Source organism: Somniosus microcephalus, chromosome 5 (genome assembly GCF_052327205.1).
Source record: "Somniosus microcephalus isolate GS21.2 chromosome 5, FLI_Smic_1.0, whole genome shotgun sequence".
Classification (NCBI taxonomy): Eukaryota; Metazoa; Chordata; class Chondrichthyes; order Squaliformes; family Somniosidae; genus Somniosus; species Somniosus microcephalus.
The window spans coordinates 92606958-92629569 of NC_140991.1; the positions used below are offsets into that span (position 1 = coordinate 92606958).

General features: G+C 46.3%; 1 protein-coding gene across 1 annotated transcript in view; it reads left to right on the forward strand.

The window, feature by feature from the left end:
* Positions 1-4991: 4991 nt before the first annotated feature.
* Positions 4992-22612, forward strand: part of LOC147117204 (zona pellucida-binding protein 2-like) — a 147068-nt gene continuing 129447 nt past the window's right edge. Inside the window, exon 1 of the mRNA XM_085987991.1 lies at positions 4992-5382. Within this exon, the coding sequence (XP_085844117.1) occupies positions 5235-5382 (148 nt within the window). The 5' untranslated portion in view covers positions 4992-5234. The remainder of the gene's footprint in view (positions 5383-22612) is intronic.

A 22612-nucleotide genomic window follows, 5' to 3' on the forward strand; every position in this document is an offset into this window, starting at 1 on the left:
TGCCAAGGCTTCTTCGGCAGCACCATCCAAACCCACGACCTCTACCACCTAGAAGGACAAGGCAGCAGGCATACGAGAATACCACCACCTCCAAGTTCCGCACCATCCTGACTTGGAAATATATCACCATTCCTTCATCGTCATTGGGTCAAAATTCTGGAACTCACTCCCTAACAGCACTGTGGGAGTACCTTCACCACATGGACTACAGCGGTTCAAGAAGGCAGCTCACCACCACCTTCTCGAGGACAATTAGGGATGGGCAATAAATGCTGGCGATGCCCAGATCCCATGAACGAATAATTAAAAAAATCTGAGGAGTTGTGAATGGCACTGAACACTATGCTGTCATCAGCGAACATCCCCACTTCTGACCTTATGATGAGGGAAGGTCACTGATCAAGCAGCTGAAGATGATTGGGCCTAGGACACTGCCCTGAGGAACTTCTGCAGTGATGTCCTGGGGCTGTGATGATTGACCTCCAACCATCTTCCTTTGTGCAAGGTATGACTCCAGCCAGTGGAGAGTTTTCCCCCCGATTCCACTTGACTTCAGTTTTACTAGGGCTCCTTGATGCCACACTCGATCAAATGCTGCCTTGATGTCAAGGGTAGCCACTTTCACCTCACCTCTGGAATTCTGCTCTTTTGTCTATGTTTGGACCAAAACTGGAATGAGGTCTGGAGCCGAGTGGTCCTGGTGGAACCCAAACTGGGCATCAGTGAGCAGATTATTGGTGAGTAAGTGCTGCTTGATAGCACTGTCGATGACACCTTCCATCACTTTGCTGATGATTGAGAGTAGACTGATGGGGCGGTAATTGGCTGGATTGGATTTGTCCTGCTTTTTGTGGACCAGACATACCTGGGCAGTTTTCCATATTGTCAGATAGATGCCAGTGTTATAGCTGTACTGGAACAGCTTGGCTAGAGGCGCGGCTAGTTTTGGGGCACAAGTCTTCAGCACGACAGCCGGGATGTGGTCGGGGCCCACAGCCTTTGCTGTATCCAGTGCACTCTGCAGTTTCTTGATATCGTGGAGTGGATTGAATTGACTGAAGACTGGATTTTGTGGTGGTGAGAACCTCAGGAGGAGGCCGATATGGATTATCCACTCAGCAGTTATGGCTGAAGATGGTTGCAAATGCTTCATCTTTGTCTCTTGTACCCATGTGCTGGGCTCCACCATAATAAAGAATGGGGATATTCATGCAGCCTCTTCCGTTAGTTGTTTAATTGTCCACCACTATTCACGATTAGATGCAGGACTGCAGAGCTTTGATCTGATCCATTGATTGTGGAATCGCTTAGCTCTCTATGCTGCTTTCGCTTTTTAGTATGCATGTAGTCCTGTGTTGCAGCTTCCCCAGGTTGCCACTGCATTTTTAGGTACACCTGGTGCTGCTCCTGGCATGCTCTTCTACACTCCTCATTGAACCAGGGTTGGTCCCCTGGCTTGATGGTAATGGTAGAGTGAGGGATATGCCCGGCCATGAGGTTACAGATTGTGGTGGAATACAATTCTGCGGCTCATGCCCAGTTTTGAGCTGCTAGATCTGTTCTGAATCGATCCCAACAAAAACATTTTTAAATTCCTTCCTGTAACTATCTAAACTTGTCTTCCACTCTAATTATTCCTATATCTTGCATATTGTCAGTCTAACTTATCTGCAGCTTTCACTTCTTTTTGTAAGTTGCTCCTTGCTTCCCTTTGTGCCTCTGTATACCCTTCACACACTTTTTCCTGCATGTCTTGCAATGCATCTCCCACTCTGAATGAGTAATTGCATATTTACCATTCATTCCCATACATAATATGCTCAGCAACTCTAATTCAGAAATTAATATTGTCCTTTGCAGGCTGAAATTTAAAACATTGAATTTTTTGAAGAGGTAACAGAGTAGACAATGGTAATGCAGTAGATGTAATTTATCTCGATTTTTAAAAGACCCAATAATAGACTGATGAACAAGGTCAGAGAATGCGGAGTCAGGGGACAAGTAGCAGAATGGATTGCTGGCTGGTTTCAGGACTTTTAGTGATCCTCAGAAAGCAGAGAGTAGGGGTAAAGAGTAGCTATTCACAGTGGCAGAAGGTGGGCAGTGGTGTTCCACAAGGATCAGTGCTGGGACCACTGCTGTTCACAATTTACGTTAATGATTTAAACTTTAGAATCAAAAACACAATTTCTAAATTTGCGGATGACACCAAATTGGGGGGGATAGTCAATACTGAGGAGGACTGCAACAAATTACAGGAGGACATTAATAAACTTGCAGAATGGGCATATAATTGGCAAATGAAGTTCAACACAGATAAATGTGAGGTATTACATTTTGTTAAGAATAGGGAGGTCACATCACTTGGAGGGTGCGAGTCTTGGTGGCGTATTGGAACAAAGGGATCTCTGAGTACAAATACACAAATCACTAAAGGTTGCGACACAGGTTAGCAAGGCCATAAGAAAAGCAAACCAAACACTAGGGTTTATTTCTAGAGGTATAGAATTGAAAAGCAGGGAAGCTATGCTAAACCTGCGTCAAATCTTGGTTAGACCACGCTTAGAGTACTGCGTACAGTTCTGGTCGCCATATTATAAAAAGGATATAGAGGCACTGGAGAGGGTGCAGGGAAGATTTACAAGGATGATACCAGAAATGTGAGGGTATACATATCAGGAAAGGATGAACAGGCTGGGTCTCTTTTCTCTTGAAAAATGAAGGCTGAGGGGTGACCTAATAGAGGTCTTTAAAATTATGAGAGGTTTTGATAGAGTGGATAGAGAGAGAATGTTTCCACTTGTGGGAAGAGCATAACTAGAGGCCATCAATATAAGATAGTCACCAAGAAATCCAATAGGGAATTCAGAAGAAACTTCTTTACCCAAAGAGCAGTCAGAATGTGGAACTTGCTACCACAAGGAGTGGTTGAAGTGAATAGTATAGATGCATTTAAGAGGAGGCTAGACAAGCATATGAGGGAAAAGAGAATAGCGGGTTAAGCTGATAGATTTATATGAGGAGAGATAGGAGGAGGCTCGAGTGGAGCATAAATGCCAGCATGGACTGGTTGGGCCGAATGGCCTGTTTCAGTGCCGTATACCCTATGTAAACCTACGTAAAAGTGCAATTTTTCTGGTAGAGGAGTGATGATGTATTACAGCATAGAGTAGATCATTATCAAATTCAACAGTTTGTATGGTTTTGTATATTTCTGTTAAGTAGCAAGAAATGGATTTCCTCTGCAACCTGCTGAATAGGCTCAGTGTTCCACTGCTTTGCCGATCTAAATACTGCTGAACGCTGAAGTTTTCAATGGTGACCCCCTAGGATGGAACTTTCTTACTAATTCCCATTCGTGGGCTACCTAGTTTGTATATAAACATTGGCCTAGAAATTCAGTGGGCCTTGCGCCCACTTAGCGCCTAAAGAGGTCTTCTGCGCCGGCGGGGTTGGTAGCGCGGAAATTGAGTGCAGCGTTAATGGCGCCGGTAGCGCTGCGCCGGCACTGATGACGTCATCGGTGTGCGCAGCGCCCCGGTTCCGCCCCGATGCCGGCCCGACGCCCATATTCAGTTGCGGCCGCCTCTTCCGCAGCGGCCGCAAACAACGTTCGTGAAACACGGCCTTCATGCAGCGTTAGTGGGGCGCATAAAGGTGGCGGTGCGGAAAAAGCGGCCGCCTGCCCGCACCTCCCTCCCCGGCCTCCTACACCACCCCCCCCCCGCAGCATTGGTGGCTGATTCCCGCGAGCCCGGCACTTCTCCGTGGTGCCGGGCTCATTTGCCGGCAGAATCCAGCGGCGATCTCACGGCTGCAGGCAGCTCCTCAAGAGAAGGAGGAGGCCTGCAGTACCCCAGCCTGCCGCACCGCATTGGGTGGCGCAGCGGCAGCTGGAGCGCTGAAATTCACTTTCAGCGCCCCAAGCGGAGGCGGGCACACCCTGGAACAGCGCCCGGTTCCGACTTGGGGCGCTAAAAGTGAATTTCTGGCGGGCGCAACGGGCTCCGGGCGCTGCGCAAACTTTTGGGCGCAACTGAGCTGGCGGGGCCATACCTAATTTCTAGGCCATTATCTCTTTGCAAAATAGCTTTGAATGAAGAAGCAGCATATTGAATATAAAGTTTAGCAAAATATCAGTTTTATTAAAGCATAATGCAATTACATAATTGACATCTTTTTATAAAATACGTCTACTGAAAGGGGATTTGAGTATTTTGTTAGTGGACTAATACTGATTTTCTCATTATAGAGAATGTATGTAAATCAAAATAGTGCAAAATTAGATAAGAAACCATAAAGCAAGTAGAGCATTTAACAGACCACTAGGGTAATAAGAATGTAAAAATACAGTATGTATTCAGTTTTACTGAAAATCGTAAATAAGCTGAATTTAATGAAGTATGAATCCCCACAGAGTTACAGCCCCAAATGAATAGAGGTTTGATAGAAATTGATGCAATTTCTATGCAGTAGATAGTTCAAAGCTGGTGTTGCTTATATTTGTTGCAGTATATAAAGAAAGCATATGGGGTACCTTATCGGAACATCGAGATATTTAATTTTATCCAAAAAGTTTTTCCATTCGTAATCTATAGTTTATTTATGTTGATTTCTTCACTTGCGGTTCTGTGCTTGGGAATACTGTGGTTCCTGTTGCTATAGTGATGACATCTATGACGTTTATGAATGCAACTAGTCAGGCTGGAATAATGTAGATTGTGCTGTTATATTCCACTGCCCCACCCTACAGGCGTGCAAACATGGATAAGTGCAACAGCATCCAGTCTATTCTTCCTTCCGAAATGACCACAGGACACAGTAACAGTTATGTAAAGGTAAAAGAGCTGATTGGAGCAAAACATTTGCAGCCAAAGCAAATCACGTAGAGTTTAGGTATTTATATGAGATGGGGGGCATAACCATTTGATCCATTTTACCTAATGATATAACTGGAATTAATTTGCAGAACATGGCAAATCCGCAAAAGATGCCCATGATATAGTTACTCGTACACCCGCTCTACTCCCTCCAATGTTTCCTCACACTGACGGGAGAAGGACGTGCGGTTGGCAGCGATAATGCCGCCCGAATTCTCAGAAGCCGTTGCTAAGATACCGAACCACCCAGCGTTCCAGCTCGGGGGAATGTTATTTTTTGAGAGGAGCAGGCGGTGCTGAAAATGGAGGGAGACCAGAACAAGGCGGGATGAAAGGACAGGTCCACCTGGAAAAATGTGGGAACCGCGCAAAATTATAACAATTCTTCACTTTTCAAAGTCATGCAACGTTACCAGTCAAAAAGTTTTAAAACATGTAATAGTGGTGTTGGTTATAGTCGCGACGCTCACCTATGGGTTATTTCTCTCTTTGCAAGTGTCAGGTATGTAAGGTGTCAGGTATGTAAGTTGTCAGGGTTTTCATGTTAAACTCTCAGCGTTGTACAGCCCTGCCCAGACACACCCTCGCAGATTTGGGACAGGAAGTGTTGAAAAGGGTAGGATGCATGAATTAGTAAATTAATAGCATCTTTTGTTTGCCATTTGTATCGAGTTGCCTACCTGTTCTTGAAAAAGGGCGAGATGAATAAGGTGGGAGGAGGCTCCTGTGGAGCATAAACACCGACATAAACCTATTGGTTGGGCCTTCTGTGCTGTAAAGTTCTACGTAATTCTATGTGAAAAGTTATATAAAGCTGAGAAAGTATCACATGAAACAGTTATAATATATTAAATAACATATATAGCTATTTCATCACCAAAGTTGTGGATTAAATTGTTAGGCACAATTCCTTTTGTTTAAAAAGCCTTAAGCAAAATTAGATTTTAATGATTTGTTTTAACTATTGCCAAAAAACAGGATTGAAAAAAAATTGTGCCTGAAGGGACCAAACTCCCCAACAAATTATATTTGTTGCAGGAAGCAATAAACTTTAAAACTTTTTGGGGACAAATTTTTATCGCCCCCCCCTCCCTTGTGTCAGGAGGGAATGGGCTATAGCACAGCACAGTAACTATAGCCTGTTCCTGTGGAGGTCCAGGTCACTGCCAATTTGGTGGGGCCCTGGAAATGGGCGGCCCAGGCTTCTCCGGGAACAAGTGAGAGCCCCATTAGCCTATGCAAACCGGGGTCCTGTGACATTAATACCAGCCCTGATGAAATTTAAGTACAAATGGGTGGGGCGTGTGCCAAACATGCTCCACCCATTGGTAGTTGATGTAGAGCAGTCTTAAAGGGACCGCTGCAGGTTGCTTGAGGAAAAGGTTCTTTTTGGTTAAGAGGAACATTAATACACCTAGCCCTACAAAAATCCAACCTTCTACCCTCCCACACCCACCCCACCTGTATACCTGACACTTTTCTAGCCCTCCCTGGTGGGATCACCTCCACCCTCCTTAATCTACCTGGACTGGCTGTGCTCCACAGAGGAGCCACTGGATTTCCCATTCTCCCCAATCAGCAAGTTGCTCCAAAAGCACAAGTAGCTGCATTGTCACCACTTTTTGACGTTTAACTTTTTTTGCTCAGGTTCTTATTACCTTTCTTCTGTTGCTTCTCCATTACTGTCAGATTCAGCTTTCTAGTCTTTCAGTCAGTCTTTACAACCTTGTCACTCAGTCACTGTCTCTGTTACCGATTTGGATCAGAGGAATATACATTCCCAGGTTAAGTGGAATCAGCCACTTTGATGAGCAGATCTTATGTCCCAGAGTTCACTCACACTGCCCAATATCTATTTATAAAATAGCATAACCTAGTGGATGTAGCAATCAGTCCCCCTTGACATACGGATCGATATTGTATCTTTCACACGTGATCTCACTGGTGCTTCTCCAATTTTTCAGTAGATGGACTGTTGACACTTTAGTAAGACAAGACCAGAATGAATCATTAAGCTGTTTATTTCCCAGACAGCAAGAGGACATAAAAAGAAAAAAAAACTTACATTTATATAACGCCTTTCACGACCACCAGACGTCTCAAAGCACGTCACAGTCAATGAAGTACTTTTTTGGAGTGTAGTCACTGTTGTAATGTGGGAAACGTGGCAGCCAATTTGCACAAAGCTCCCACAAACAACAATGTGATAATAACCAGATAATCAGTTTTTTTTGGTTATGTTGATTGAGGGATAAATATTGGCCAAGACACCAGGGATAACTCCCCTGCTCTTCTTCAAAATAGTGCCATGGGATCTTTTACGTCCCCTTGAGAGAGTAGATGGGGCCTCGGTTTAACGTCTCATCTGAAAGACGGCACCTCTGATAGTGCAGCACTCCCTCAGCACTGCACTGGAGTGTCAGCCTAGCTTTATGTGCTCAAGTCCCTGGAGTGGGACTTGAACCCATAATCTTCTGGCTCAGAGGCAAGTGTGCTACCCACTTTTTTTTTTATTAATATACTTTATTGAACCTTAAGAACATTTACAACATCGTGATCATTTCATTGTATGATACAAATCAATTCCGCCGTTCTGCACAGCCATTCTGCCACCACATTTAAACATCAAAACCGGAAGTTTAATTTGTCTCCTGTAACATATATTAAATCGATTGTACTTTAAAAATTGGTTGTAAAATACTATCCTTAAATTCCTTTCTGAATAAAACATCCACAGAGCCTTATAATGATCTTTTAGCTTATATTTAAAATACTCTTTTAGATTGATTCTCCTCCCCTTAAAAAACAGAGCATTCCTTCTTTGCACAATCACGAATCTAACCAAACTGAACATTAAATTAATTGCCGCTCCGCTAGACTCGGGCAGACTCTCCTGCAATCCCCATCTCAAAATTGAGTCCCACGGGATTCCCATTCTCACTCTTCGGTCCCCACCCAGCAAAAAGCTTCACACAACTGTCGAACATAGTATTTAAAGTCATTTAACTGCAGACATAACACCAGTAAATGGGACAGAGTCTCATCCTGTGTCCCACACACTGGGCAAGTTGCCGCCTCCACTCGTCCAATCTTGCACAAGACCGTCATGGTAAAAATCCGGTTATGAGCCAATTTGAAATCCAGTTCAATCCATTCTGGACATTTAAAATTCGCCCACACTCCCTTCCAAATCCTGTTGAAGTCCAGCTGTGGGTATATACTCTGCCAAAACTCCTGACCAGCAGGTGTCTTGAATCTCCATTCTCTAAATATCTCATAGAAATCTCGAGTATTACAGTTGTCAAATTGGACCAACTCTCCCCCTTTCTCCAGTACAAAGCTTGGAAAAGCAGGACGCATTTTACTTCCTTTGGAGATTTCCACATTTATTTCTTCCATCCAATCCTGTGGCATTGCCCTCACAATCTTCTCATACATGATTCCTATTGCTTTTTCCTCTACCTCCTGATCCCCTCCTCCCACACCATGTCCCTCACTATCGCTTCCGGCAACCAACCTGGAATCACCTCGTATAATACATCTTTCACAGATATAATCCCAGCTTTTATAAAAGCTTGATTAAATAAAACCTCCCCTTCGATGTTGACCCACCTGTTCAAAAATAAGGGCTGTTCTAAAAATTCCTCAGCCCCCTTGGGCATAAACTGCACACTTTTTAAAAATTGGGCCCAAGTCTCTACAACCCCCTTATAAAACCTAGGGAGAAGTTTAATCGATTTCAAAAACATATTACAGGAAACTTTGTGCTATCCGGCACCGACGGGACCGAGCTGTTGCCGTTCCCTCAAAACTGCCGGACACTCCAGCGCTAATGTTGAAACATACGGAGATTTTCAGCTCCGTGTGAATCAACAAACCCTGTTGCTTAGCAACAGCTTCTAAACAGTCAGCAAGCGTCTCTGTAGCATCTCTAGCTGAAGCTGTTGCTTAGCTACAGACCTTGCAGAGCTTGACTGTTGAGAAAAAAGCAACAAAAAGAAAAAAAACGGCTCCTGATTTTTGCCGGTGGCTCGAGCTTGCCGGACATTTAGACTCCGGATAACACAAAGTTTCCTGTATTGTATTCCATATACAATATCCCCTGCCCTCCTATCCCACTTCATTTTAAAAAAATGCTCAAAACAACTCTTCCAAAAACTTGTATTTGATTTCTGAAGAAATCTCTTCACCCATTTGATTCTAAAGGATTTTTTCTTCAAATCAATATCTGGGAAATTGAGTCCTCCCTGATTTCTCTGTCCAATGATGGTATTGTAAGCCACCAAGGCTGGTTTCCCTTCCCATAAAAACCTCAAACAAGCCCCTCGGATGGACTCTTCCACCCACTCAGGAATATCCTCCACCGTCAATAAGTATCATAGCTTAGATAGCAGGAGAGCAGACACCACTGTCGCTCTTCCGTGCACTTTCAACCACCTTCTTTCCCATCTTCCCAAAATCTTTTTAATTTTCATAACCTTCGGTTCCCAATTTAATCAATCCACTTCATCCCTGTCTTTCTTGCACCCCATATGCACCCCCAGAACTTCCAAAACCTTCACCACCTTAAAGGGACATTCCCCCCTACCACCAGGCATTGGGACTTACTATAATTCACTCTGGCTCCTGAAGCTCTACAATATTCCTCCACTACATCCATAGCTTTCCTCACTGACTCCCCATTTCTGAATGTTAAGGTTGTGTCATCTGTATATTGGTGTATCACCGACACCAGCCCAGAACTGGGAACCACAATCCCAACTACACCTTGTTTCTTTCGTATCATGTAACCTAATGGTTCTGCTACCGATGTGTACAACAATGGGGACAGGGGACAACCCTGTCTCACTGATCTCTATCAGAAAATACTTGGATAAAAAACCATTACATTTAACACAGCTAAATATGTTTGAATAAAAAATCCTTATCCACTGAATTAAATTTTCCTTGAAACCAAATGCTTCCAAAACCTTCAATAAAAGCTCATGAGACCCCCTATCAAAGGCTTTCTCTTGATCTATCTTTAATACATAAGCCTCCCTCCCACTCTTCCATGAGCTCTATCGCATCTCGGATTGAGACCACAGAGTCTGCGATGTCCCGGCCTATGACTCCATAGGACTGAGAGGGCAAAACTATCTGCGGTAACACCTCCTTCAAACAATTTGCCATAACCCTCGCCAAGATCTTATAATCCACATTTAATAATGTGATGGGCCTCCAATTCTTCAGATCCCGTCTATCCCCTTTATTTTTAAAAGCTAAGCTTATGATACCTCTCCTCATAGATGGGGCCAGGCTTCCCTCAATTTTAATTTCCTTAAAAACTTCTAAGAGCAATGGACTTAAAATCTCAAAAAATTCTTTATAAAATTCTGCACTTAGACCATCGGACCCTGGGCTTTTCCCCCCCTTCATTCCACTTATTGCTACTTTTATTTCCACTAATCCTACTTCTTTGTCACACATGCTTCTCTCATCCTCTTTTAAACCCTCTTCAATAAAAGCAGTAACCTTCTCCATTGCCAAATTGGAAATGTCTTCTAAAATCTCCCCACTTTCATGAATGATCTTCTCCCTAACCTTCAACTCTTCAATTAACGATAATCTCTGTCGCAGCTTCTCTTGCTCTAGAAAATATCTAGTGCACCTTTTGCCCTCCAATGCATCTCTAGCCTTTGCACAGAGAATGGCCCCCTTGCATTTTTCAGCTTGCAATAATTCCCACTCTTCCTTTAGCACCCGGAACTTAGTCTCCGCTCCCTTATCCCCTCCGTCAACTGCTTTACAGACATCCGTAAACCTTTTGTTTATATTCTCTTCTCGACGCCGGTTAGCTGCGGCCCTCTTTTTCCCATAACGTACCAAAAAAACTTTTACCTCATATTTGAAATTGTCCCACCAAACTCTTCTTTCTTTCAAGAACAAAGGTTCCTTCCGAGCATTCTTTATTATATTTATAATCCCTTCTTTATAAGCAATTTCTTTCAGGTATTGATTGTTTAAAATCCACACCCCTGAACCGATCTTAACTCTGCTGTTCCTAATTCTAAGAACCAAAGCCGAGTGATCACTAAAAAATATTTTTTTATAATGAAGCTCCATCACCTCAGAACTTAACCCTTCCCGCATTAACACAATCTATTCGGCTCTGTTTTAAAACATCACCCACCCAACCTGATCTAGAGAACTCCCTTTTTATCGGTCCCTCCATAAGTCTCTCAAATTTAAATTTGCCATCATTTTTACAATCATCCCTCTGGAGTTATTATCCTTAAAGGTCATCTGGGCTGAAATGTCCATCCGAGATAAAAATACATTAAAATCCCCCACTATACAAGGATTTTCCACCTTTGCCGCTTCAGTGAATAACCCCCGAAAAAACTCGTGACGCTTGCAATGGTCGTTCGGTGCATAGATATTAACGAGATCGCAATTAAATCCCTCCATTTTTACCCTTAGCCGTAAAAATCTCCCCTCATTGTCCTTGTCCACCAAGGCAACGTTCTCTTTTATGGACGGACTCACCAAAACAGCCACCCCTCTACGGTTATTGTTTACACAAATTGCAAACACCTCTCCCTTCCAAACCTTCTGAACTCTTTCTAGGATAGCCTCATCCCAAAAGGTTTCTTGCAGACACAACAAGTCCGTACCTTTAAAACCCTGCAACAACTGCTGCAATTTCTTCTCACCCCTCAGTCCGTTCACATTAATCGAGACCAATGTAATCATGGCTCCAAAGAAGGGAAGTATGCCTGATAATCTCCCCATCATTTAATCTCTGGCCCTTCCCTCCTCACATGCTCCTTCCCAACTTTTCGGCCAGCTGTTGCTTTTTCCTGCAGCCTCCAACTCTTTTTCACCTCCTGTTTGAACCTTCCCTGCTGTTTCAGCCTCTTCCTTGCATTAAGTTTGGGCCCAGGAGCTGCCCTTTCTCCCTCCTTCTGCCCCTCACTAACCTTTCCCTTTCCACATGATGCCACCCCACCCCCAACTTCCATGTCTCTGTCCCCCTCTAATTCCTCACTCTCAAGCTCTTCTGCAACCCTCTGTGCCTGCTCCCCGTCAGATACATAATCCTGCTCCCCGTCAGATACATCATCTCCCATAGAGAGTCTTCCTGCCATCGCGGTTTCTCCAACAGTGCCGCTCCCTTCGACATCATCTCCACCTCTGACCCTTGCTCCCTGATCCTTCTCTCTATGCGACAATGGCGCACCTATATTGTTCCCTTCTGGCGTCTTTGTCTCGCCGATCCCGTCCTGCTGCCCCTTTAAGGCTCCTGCCTCTTGCACCCTCTCCTCGTCTTGCCCCCTCCTGCTCACTGAGATGTCCGACTCCCCGTCTTTCTTTGGAGTACTTACATTTACCACGCACCCCGCTCCCGCCTCCTCTCACCCCGCGGACACCAGATTCTTTAGGGAGAGCTGAACCGTATTAAGGCTCGAGTCTGCACTCGACCCTTGCTGCCCGCTGCTGTCTTTGTTCTTTTCCACCGTACTTGGTGTGTTTTCCACCATCTCCATCCTGTTCTCTGCTCCGCGATTTTCTGCCTCTTCCTGTGCTCTTTTCTCCTTCAATTTACCAGCTGTGTCCTCCGACTGCTCCGCTCCTCCGGCCGTTCCACTCACATCTCCTGCTCCTTCTCCCATCTCCTCATCACTCAGAGCTTCCTTCTGCCTCACAGTCACAGCAGGTGGGGCCTTTGTGACGCACCCCACAGCTCGCCACCTTGCAGCTCCGAGCAATGTGTCCAGACTCGCCGCAATTATAAGAGTACAAGTCTGGACAGTTTCTTACAAGATGGTCGTATCCAAGACAATAATAGCATACCTTCACTTGGTTATCATGCAGCACTCGAAAGTACTGCACTCCTTCCAGTGTCTCGAATTTCATGCTGTACGGTAATGACCTCACCCCCTCTGGGAACCGTACCTTTACGTAACGGGTCCATCTGCTACCTGTGTTCCTGGATAGTACCTCCTCTTTATTGCTGAGCAAATTTTGATGTCCCACGACTCCAACTTTTTGATTAGCACTTCGTCCTCAATATAAACTGGCAAGCTTAAGAATGAAACCACCACCTCTTCCAAATATAGCAGAGATACCTCCAAGAACTTACCGCCAACTTTCAGACTGAGTAAAAGTCTTTCCACCTCCTCTCGGCCACTGACCGTCACCTCGAACCCAACATTCGGCTTTGGTCGGCAGGCAAAGCAGCTTCCCTCGCCACAGTCCTCATGTACCGCTTGGATAATATCCCAGGCTCGTATCTCCTTATCCTCGCACTGAACCACACCGTGTTTTCTTTTCCAAACCTCCTGGGGTCCCAGCCCAAATCTTTGGGCCTTTTTCTTTCCCTTCCAACCACAGTTTCTTCCCTAATTAAATTCCTCTTGGGAACACTGTCCTCTGAGGGGCCCGGCGCTCCGGATCCCTCAGCAGCCATCTGGCTGTTTTTGTGGGCCAAAAAGGCCCTAAAACCTGAAAACAAAAACCCCAAAACCCACCACCAACTTTTTACAAACTCACTCCAACTCCCTGCTGCAATCAGGCAACCAGTAACACCTGGTTCACTCCTAGCCCCTCCCACCTAGAGAGTGCTGCCCACTGAGCCACAGCTGACACATACAGAGCAACAGTAATGATTGGACTCACTTAATTCAATCAGTACAAGCTGTCTTTGTGAAATAAGACAAAATAATCAACACGTAACACTTTTCCACATCAGCAGGTTGTCTTGATTTAAACAAAATAATTTCTAACTACCTTCCTGCATCCTAACATTCTGAGTCTGGGCGAGAACCTTCGCTAGCAGCTTTCTGTTTAGAAACTGGACTGTCAGTCTGTGTTTCTAACCCTATTTTATCTCCCCGTATTTATAACCAGGAGGAAGGGCCTATGCCAGAAAACCCCTGCCAAATGCTTGGGCCCAGGAACTTCTGAACACAATGAGTGTGATGTGTATATCAATTACAAAGACAAGCCAACAAATTGCATATTGTTTTCAGTCTTTGAAGAAACTTTAATGCCTAACTCATTAGCATGCTAACCACCTTTCACCTCAGTTCTTTTTTTAAAAACTTGTCTAAAGACACTGGTCTAGAAATTCGAGTGGGCCAGAAACCTGCAGCTGCCACCGTGGGCTGAAGTTAACGGACACCCACAATAATAGCGCAGGCAGCACTGGTATTTTGATGCTGCCTGCTGATTTACATCAGCGCAGCGCAAAACCTGCGGTGCAACACTTTTTCCGGCGGTAGTCTCAGCAGGAGACCCAATGTAGCGTGGCTGTAGCGTCCCTGGAGCAAGAGCAGCGTTGTCTAAAAGCAAGCCTGTCATCTTAGAAAGCAGTGTTGATCCTTAAAGGGGAACTAACTGCCTTCTAAAATGAAAAAAAAATCATTTAAAATAGGCAGGCTTTAGCCCTTAGAACTCAACTGCCTTCTGGAAAAAAAAAAGTAAAATAATTCCGAAATGGCAGTCTTCAGCTTTTAAAGCTGAACTGCCTTCCGGACGTTAAAAAATGTGTTAAAATGCTTCAGCACTAACACAAATGGCTCTACAAGCCAGGGAAGAGTCACCCAGGGTCTCGCATGCAGCACTCCAGCTTTGTGCAGTGGGTCAACACTGCAAAAGAGGTCCTCTACCCACAGGGGCCAGGAGGCCCTCCACAAGGAATGATGTGGGACCAGATCACCGAGGCCGTCACTGCCAGCAGTGTTGCCCCCATGACCTGGCTCAGGTGCCCAAAGAAGCTTCATGACCTCAGACCAGTGATCAAGGTCAGTGAATGCATCTTCAAAAGCCATCTCCTACCAACTGCACCACTAGCCTCACACACTGCTCATAGCACGACCCCCCCCCCCCCAATCACTCACCTACCAACAATCTGTACCAAACATAAGGCACACCTCCCATTCCTAGCTTCATCTCACCCCCTTGGAGGAGACGGTGCTGGCCATTCTTGGCAGGGGCATGGCTGAGCCCTTGGCCAGCGGCGGCTAAAAGGATACAAGATACTGGTATCCTCATACATAGAAACATAGAAGATAGGAGTAGGCCATTTGGCCCCTCGAGCCTGCTCAGCCATTCAATGCGATCATGGCTGATCATCCAAGTTCAGTACCCGGTCCCTGCTTTCTCCCCATACCCCTTGATCCCTTTAGCCTTAAGAAATATATCCAACTCTTTCTTGAATATATTTAATGAATTGGCCTCTACTGCCTTCTGTGGTAGAGAATTCCACAGGTTCACCACTCGGTGAAGAAATTCCTCCTCATTTCTGTCCTAAAAGGCCTACCCCTTATCCTTAGACTGTGACCCTTGGTTCTGGATTCCCCGACCATCGGGAACATCCTCCCTGCATCTAGTCTGTCCAGTCCTGCCAGAATTTTATAAGTTTCAATGAGATCCCCTCATGCTTCTAAACTCCAGCGAGTACAAGCCCAATTGACCCAATCTCTCCTCGTACGTCATTCCTGTCATCCCAGGTATCAGCCTGGTGAATCTTCTCTGAACTCCTTCCATGGCAAGAATATCCTTCCTCAGATAAGGCGACCAAAACTGCACACAATACTCAAGATGTGGTCTCACCAAGGCAAGACATCCTTGTTCCTGTACTCAAACCCTCTTGCTATGAAAGCCTTCTTAACCGCCTGCTGCACCTGCATGCTTACCTTCAGCGACTGGTGCACAAGGACACCCAGGTCTCGTTGCACTTCCCCTTCTCCCAATCTTTTGCCATTCAGATAATAATCTGCCTTCCTGTTTGACACCAAAGTGGATAACCTCACATTTATCCACGTTATATTGCATCTGCCATGCTTCTGCCCAATCACCCAACCTGTCCAAATCATCCTGTAGCTTCTCGGCATCCTCCTCACAGCACACATGCCCACCCAGCTTTGTGTCGTCTGCAAATTTGGAGTTATTACATCTAGTTCCCTTCTCTAGATCATTAATATATGTTGTGAATAGCTGGGGTCCAAGGACCAATCCATGCGGTACCCCACTAGTCACGGCCTGCCACTCTGAAAAAGACCCGTTTATTCCAACTCTTTGCTTTCTATTTGCCAACCAGTTCTCTATCCAAGTCAATACCTTGCCCCCAATCCCATGTGCCTTAACTTTACATGCTAATCTCTTATGTGGGACCTTATCGAAAGCCTTCTGAAAGTCCAAAATACATCCCTTAGCTATTTTACTAGTTACATCCTCAAAAAATTCCAGTGGATTAGTCAAGCACGATTTACCTTTTGTAAATCCATGTTGACTTTGTCCGATCCTGTCACTGTTTTCCAAGTGCTCTGCTATTACATCTTTTATAATGGGCTCTAGCATTTTCCCCACTACCGATGTCAGGCTTACCGGTCTGTAATTCCCCGTTTTCTCTCTACTGTGGCGACATGCCACCATTGGACATAATCCGCTCACGGCGACACGGACAGTTTACGCAGGCGCACTGCCGGCAGCAGCCGCCCCCAGCCGTGGGCCCTTTCCTCCGGCAACTTGTTTCCCGCAGGGACAGGCTGCCGGGAGCACTTCCTGTCTGGGGAGTATTTAAGTGGTTGCGCGGGCTTTTTAACTTCACTTGTCTTGCCATGATGTAAATTAAAGCAGTTGTGTTCCATCAACTCTGGTCTCGACTCCCACGTTTGCCGCGGTCTCTCAACACTGGTGACCCCGACGCTCAGGACGAATCCTAAGCTAGCATGGCGGATACAAACGCAGTCACGGTTAAACTACCGGACTTTTGGGAGAACCTGGCCGAGGCCTGGTTCGTTCAAGCTGAGTCCAGATTCCGGCTGAGAAGCATTACAGTCGACGCCACGAAGTACGACTACCTCGTCGCCTCTCTCACCTGCGCCACAGTCCCCAAGGTTTGGGCAGCGCTGCAGGATCCACCAGAGGAAGGCAAGTACGAACATCTGAAGGCCGCGCTCCTTAAAAAATTTCAGGCGTCCTCCTACCAGCACAACTGCCAACTCCTCGACCTCCCAGGCCTTGGTGACGCTTCACCAGCAGACCTGCTTTCCCACATGCTGTCCCTCTCGGACGACAAAAAACCCGGCGCCCTCTTTCACACGCTTTTCATTCGGCAGCTCCCCGCCAGCATCCGCCCACTCATTGTGGAGTCTGGCTCCATGGACCTGAACGAGATAGCCGAAAAGGCCGACCGGCTGCTCTCCGCGCAGACAGACCGCCCGCGACGTCGCACCCGACCTCACGGCAACGACCACGCGGTCCCCCCGGCCCACTAGGCCTGACCGCCCTTCCACTCCGGGTCACTGCTACTACCACACCCGTTTTGGCACTAGGGCCCAACGCTGCACGCCGCCGTGCACTTTCAAACCCCCCCCCACACCGGCCCCCACGATGGCCGCGGGGCAAAAGGGGCCCCTACTGTACGTCACCGACGACAGCACCAACCGCCGATTTCTGTGCGACACAGGAGCCTAGCACAGCATCACCCCCGCCTCCGCCCTCGAAATCCAACGTGGCGCACGGGGTATCACGCTGGCCGCAGCCAATGGCTCTGACATCCGCACATACGGCACCCGCATGGTCACGCTCGACCTCGCAGGCCGCCGCTACCGCTGGGAGTTCCTCACAGCCAAGGTCCTCTGCCCACTCATCGGCGCCGACTTCCTATGCGCCCACGGCCTCCTTGTCGACATTCCGAGGCACCGCCTCATCGACATCAACACTATGGCCCCCATCCCTGGCGCATTCACCCCGGCCCCTTCGGCCGGCCTGACGACCTACTGCCTCGCCAGAGCCACGGACGACTACTCGACACTACTAGCAGAGTTTCCCGCCCTCACTAACCCGACCTTTTCGGCCAAAGCCGCCAAACACGGTGTGGAGCACTATATCCCCACCACCGGCCCCCCGGTCTCTGCCCACGCCTGCAGACTCGACCCGGCCAAGTTGGAAATCGCGCGGGCCGAGTTCACCACCATGGAGCAACTCGGCATCATCCGCCGCTCCAGCAGCCCTTGGGCCTCGCCCCTCCACATCACCCCCAAGCCCGGCGAAGGCTGGCGCCCCTGCGGGGACTACCGCAACCTCGGGGTGACGCTCCACCGAACCACGGCGTACCACCCGCAGGCCAACGGGCTGTGTGAACGCTTCCACAGGTCACTCAAGGCCTCACTCCGCGCCAGCCTGCAGGACAGTACCTGGACTGACCGCCTACCGTGGGTGCTACTAGGCCTACGCACCGCGGTCAAGGAAGACCTCCAGTCCTCAGCAGCAGAGTTAGTCTACGGACAACCGCTGCGCGTACCAGGCGAATTCCTCCCGGAGGCTACCATGCCTTGGTCGGCCGAACAGCAGCGGCTCAACTCTTTTTCTCTTCCGCTCAACAGTTCGCCCCACTTCCAGTTAACCGACACGGCGAACACGCACCTCACGTCCCGCCAAACTTACAACAGGCACGCTTCGTCTTCGTGCGACACGACGCACACCGCGGACCCCTGCGACCCCCGTACGACGGACCGTACGAGGTACTACAAACCGGGGCCAAGGTCTTCAAGCTGCGACTCGGCGACAGGGTCGAAATGGTCTCCATCGACCGACTCAAACCAGCACACACAGAACCAGGGGAACAGGTCCCCGTGGCCCGACCTCCAATTAGAGGCCGTCCCGCCAGCAAGCCAGCACAGCCAGCGGTGAACCGCCCGGCCCCACCAACTAGACCGGCGGCCACTCAGAGCCGCTCCAGCAGAACCATTAGACCAGTCACGACTCGTCCACTCCTCTTAAGCGGATTCTGGGGGGAGCTCTATGGCGACACGCCACCATTGGACATAATCCGCTCATGGCGGCACGGACAGTTTACGCAGGCGCACTGCCGGCAGCAGCCACCCCCAGCCGTGGGCCCTTTCCTCCAGCAACTTGTTTCCCGCAGGGACAGGCTGCCGGGAGCACTTCCTGTCTGGGGAGTATTTAAGTGGTTGCGCGGGCTTTTTAACTTCACTTGTTTTGCCATGATGTAAATTAAAGCAGTTGTGTTCCATCAACTCTGGTCTCGACTCCCACGTTTGCCGCGGTATCTCAACACTACCACCTTTTTTGAATAGTGGGGTAACATTAGCTACCCTCCAATCCATGGGTAAAGTTCCAGATTCCATCGAATGTTGGATGATGTTTAGCAATGCATCTACTATTTCTCGGGCCACTTCCTTAAGTACCCTAGGATGTAGATTATCAGGCCCTGGGGATTTATCGGCCTTCAATCCCATCAATTTCCCTAACACCATTTCCCTACAAATATTGATTTCTTTCAGTTCCTCCCTTTCATCAGACCCTATGTTCCCCGACATTTCTGGGAGGTTATTTGTGTCCTTTGTGAAGACAGAACCAAAATATGTATTTAATTGGTCTTCCATTTCTTTGTTCCTCATTATAAATTCCCCTGATTCTGACTGCAAGGGACCTATGCTTGACTTCACCAATCTTTTTCTCTTCACATATCTATAAAAGCTTTTACAGTCCGTTTTTATGTTCCCTGCAAGCTTACTCTCATATTCTATTTTCCCTTTCTTAATTAATCCCTTTGTCCTCCTTTGTTGAATCCTAAACTGCTCCCAATCCTCTGGATTACTGCTTTTTCTGGCCAATTTATATGTCCTCTCCTTGGATCTGATGCTATCCCTAATGTCCCTTGTTAGCCACGGTTGAGTCACCTTTTGTTTTATTTTTATGCCAAACTGGGATGAACAAATTCTGTAGTTCATCCATGCGGTCTTTGAATGTTATCCTCCTTCTCACAACCCACTTCCCCCTCATTCCACCAATATCTTCTGATTTACAAGGTGCGCACGGTGTAAACATGCAGCTCTTGCTTTCCCGCCCTCTGCTCACCACAACTTTACCCTTGTGCCTTCCTCATTTCACGCACCCAAAAAATCCAGCCTGCCCCGCCAGTGGTTGACCAAGAAGAGGGAGAGGAGAGTGAAGAAGAAAAAGAAACACTGTCACTTGATTTGACACTCTCAGCCCCAGCTCCTCAAGGTCATCCTGTAAGGCCATCTGCAGTTTCCCCCACTGAAAGCCGAAGCCTTGCAAGCATCCAGCAGCATTCCCTGCACACGTTAAAAACTTTCAACATCTATTGCACCAAGCCACTACTTCAGTAAAATATAAAAGAAAAGTGCAAAAGCTTAAATCCAAACTTACCTGAAAGATGTGTGTGTCCCTTTAAGAAGGTCTGACCGTATCTCTGCAAGGCTGCTTCACGCACTCTTCTGTGCATGCTTAAGACCCAGCGTTAAAGAGAGCGAGATTGTCCAAATTTGCAGATGTGGTGTCAAGTCAGGCGTTGCATGCCGATTGATGTCACAATCTGCTAATTTACATTTTGGGGGCAGCGCTGTCAATAGCAGCGCTATGGCTCTTACCAAAATGACGGCCACTGTGTCCTGCATCGGAGGCAGCCAAAAACAAGACAGCCACCACTTTTTCCCAGAAAACCAGCATTAACAGCCGGCACTCAGGTAAGCAATTTCTAGGCCACTTTGCATTAAAAACCCAAAATCCAAATGTAGCTGTTTTCCAAATCCTTTCTGTAAAAAAATGGCCAAAACAATCCCAAAACATGAGTCTCTCTTTCTATCATTGTACCTCTAGTCTCTTTTTGGCCATAAGCAGTCAGTCTCGTTGTTTAAGAAGAAAAGTAATGAAGCACATATCAGAAATTCAGGCACTTGTGTTTACCAACCTTAAATTTAACTGGCTGAAAAATTGTGCACAACATGCATCTGAATTTCTAATATGTGCTGCTAACCATCAGAACCTGTTATATTTATATCCTGTGCATTTTATTTTTTACTCCTGTCACTCCAGATTGCGTTTGAAATGTTTAAAATAAACACTCTGCCTATAGTGCCAGCTATCGAGAAACCAAAAGTAAAATTAAGGATGATCTGCTTTTTCTCAACCATTCTTGATTGAAATTTACTGTAAACCCCCCCCCCCCCAGACATCCTTCAATAATGAGACAATTATCTGGCATGCACTTCTATTGTTATCATTGGTGTGGTGCTAATTATGTATTTAAAGTCATGAAATTCCTTCATTTATTTGAGGATTATTCCTTCATACACTCCTTAGGATCTACTTGAAGATTATGCTGTAGTGTGGTAAAGAGCTCAGGTACACTAATTACTTACAACTAGGCAAAAAAAGCTAGGCAACAAATAATACTGTAAATTAATATTACAAGTCTATATAGCTAAATTATGATACGGTTCACAAATTAAGAAAAAGTCTCTAGGGCAGTAAGTTATTTTACCATAACTAATCAAATAATTTGAACTCATGTAGTGATTTAGAGAACATGGCCATGGTGTGTGAGACCAAGCAACTCCATACTAGATCACAAGTCGGTTCTGATTAGTAAACTGCAGTGCTGATAATTTCAAACTACTCTGCACAAATTGGGGTTGGATTGGTCGAGTGATGAGAACTGTCCATGTAAATTGCAATTTGTGAATCTACATTGGATAATTCACTGCAGAAGAACTAGAAATTGGTTCAGATACAGAAAATGAATCATTATTCTTCATTCATGCTGAACATTCAGTACAAACAGTATTACCACAAATAAGGTAACTGACTGTTCAGCATTAATGAAGAATAATAGTGTGAGCCTTTGGCTTAGTACCGTAGTACCATTCCTGACTCCGAGTCAGAAGGTGCAGGGTTCGCACCATACCCCAGTCCCCGTGAGTGAAGACTGGAGCACCAGCTGTGAATTCTAGATTGACATTCAGCGTTTGATGGGTGTGGGTGGCCAATTCTCATCATATGAGTTGAGGGAGCCTATAAACCTCCCCTGCCATAAAGGACTAACCACCCTATCAGCAGGTATGAAGGTGGTTACGATCATGGAAGGAGCATTCATGTTGTGGCCTGTCAGACTGGCCTGCAAATCAGCCTACGACTCCTTCCATTACTTCACACTATTCTCCAAGAGTGAAGACACAAAAACTACAATCGCAAACAAAGCATCTGTGTTTGAATTAATTACTGAGGCAGTATTACCAATATATCTAGCACTGCAGATCAAAATTGTAAAATAGAGTGAAACCACTCTATTTTATAATTTTGAACCACTGTACAGTATTTTACAATTTTGATATCCAGTGGTCCATCTACTGGTCACCTGGTCCTTCCAGACTGTTCCATATAATTGTGCATCATGATACATATGCTCCTCACCCCATCTGGAAACCACGTAATCATCTGTAAGAGGCGAAAAGCCAGATAAAAACTCAGGCCAATTAGGGGGGAAAATCTGGAAAATTCCTCTCTGACCCCCTTAGCTAGTCCAAGCTAGTCTAGGAGACAACTCTGGCCCTGATTAATGTTATACAGTACCTACCTTTTGAACGAAGTGATCTCCGCCCTAGGCAGAAACAGGTCCAGCTCTCGCTTGAAGGAATTTAACAAATCAGCGTTCATCGCATGAGCTGGCAGCCTGTTTTACAGGTCCGCTATTCTCTGGGAAAAGAGTTACCTCATAACATCTAACCTAGTTCTGCCTTCACATAACTTGATAATGTGATCCAGGTCCTCTCTAACCTATTTAGTTGAAGCAAATTGTCTACACAAACACAATCTAGTCCCTTCATCATCTTAAAATCCTCAATCAAATCACCTCAAAGTCTACACTTCTGTAAAGTGTAGAGAACTCATTACTCACAACTTTCTACTAGTCA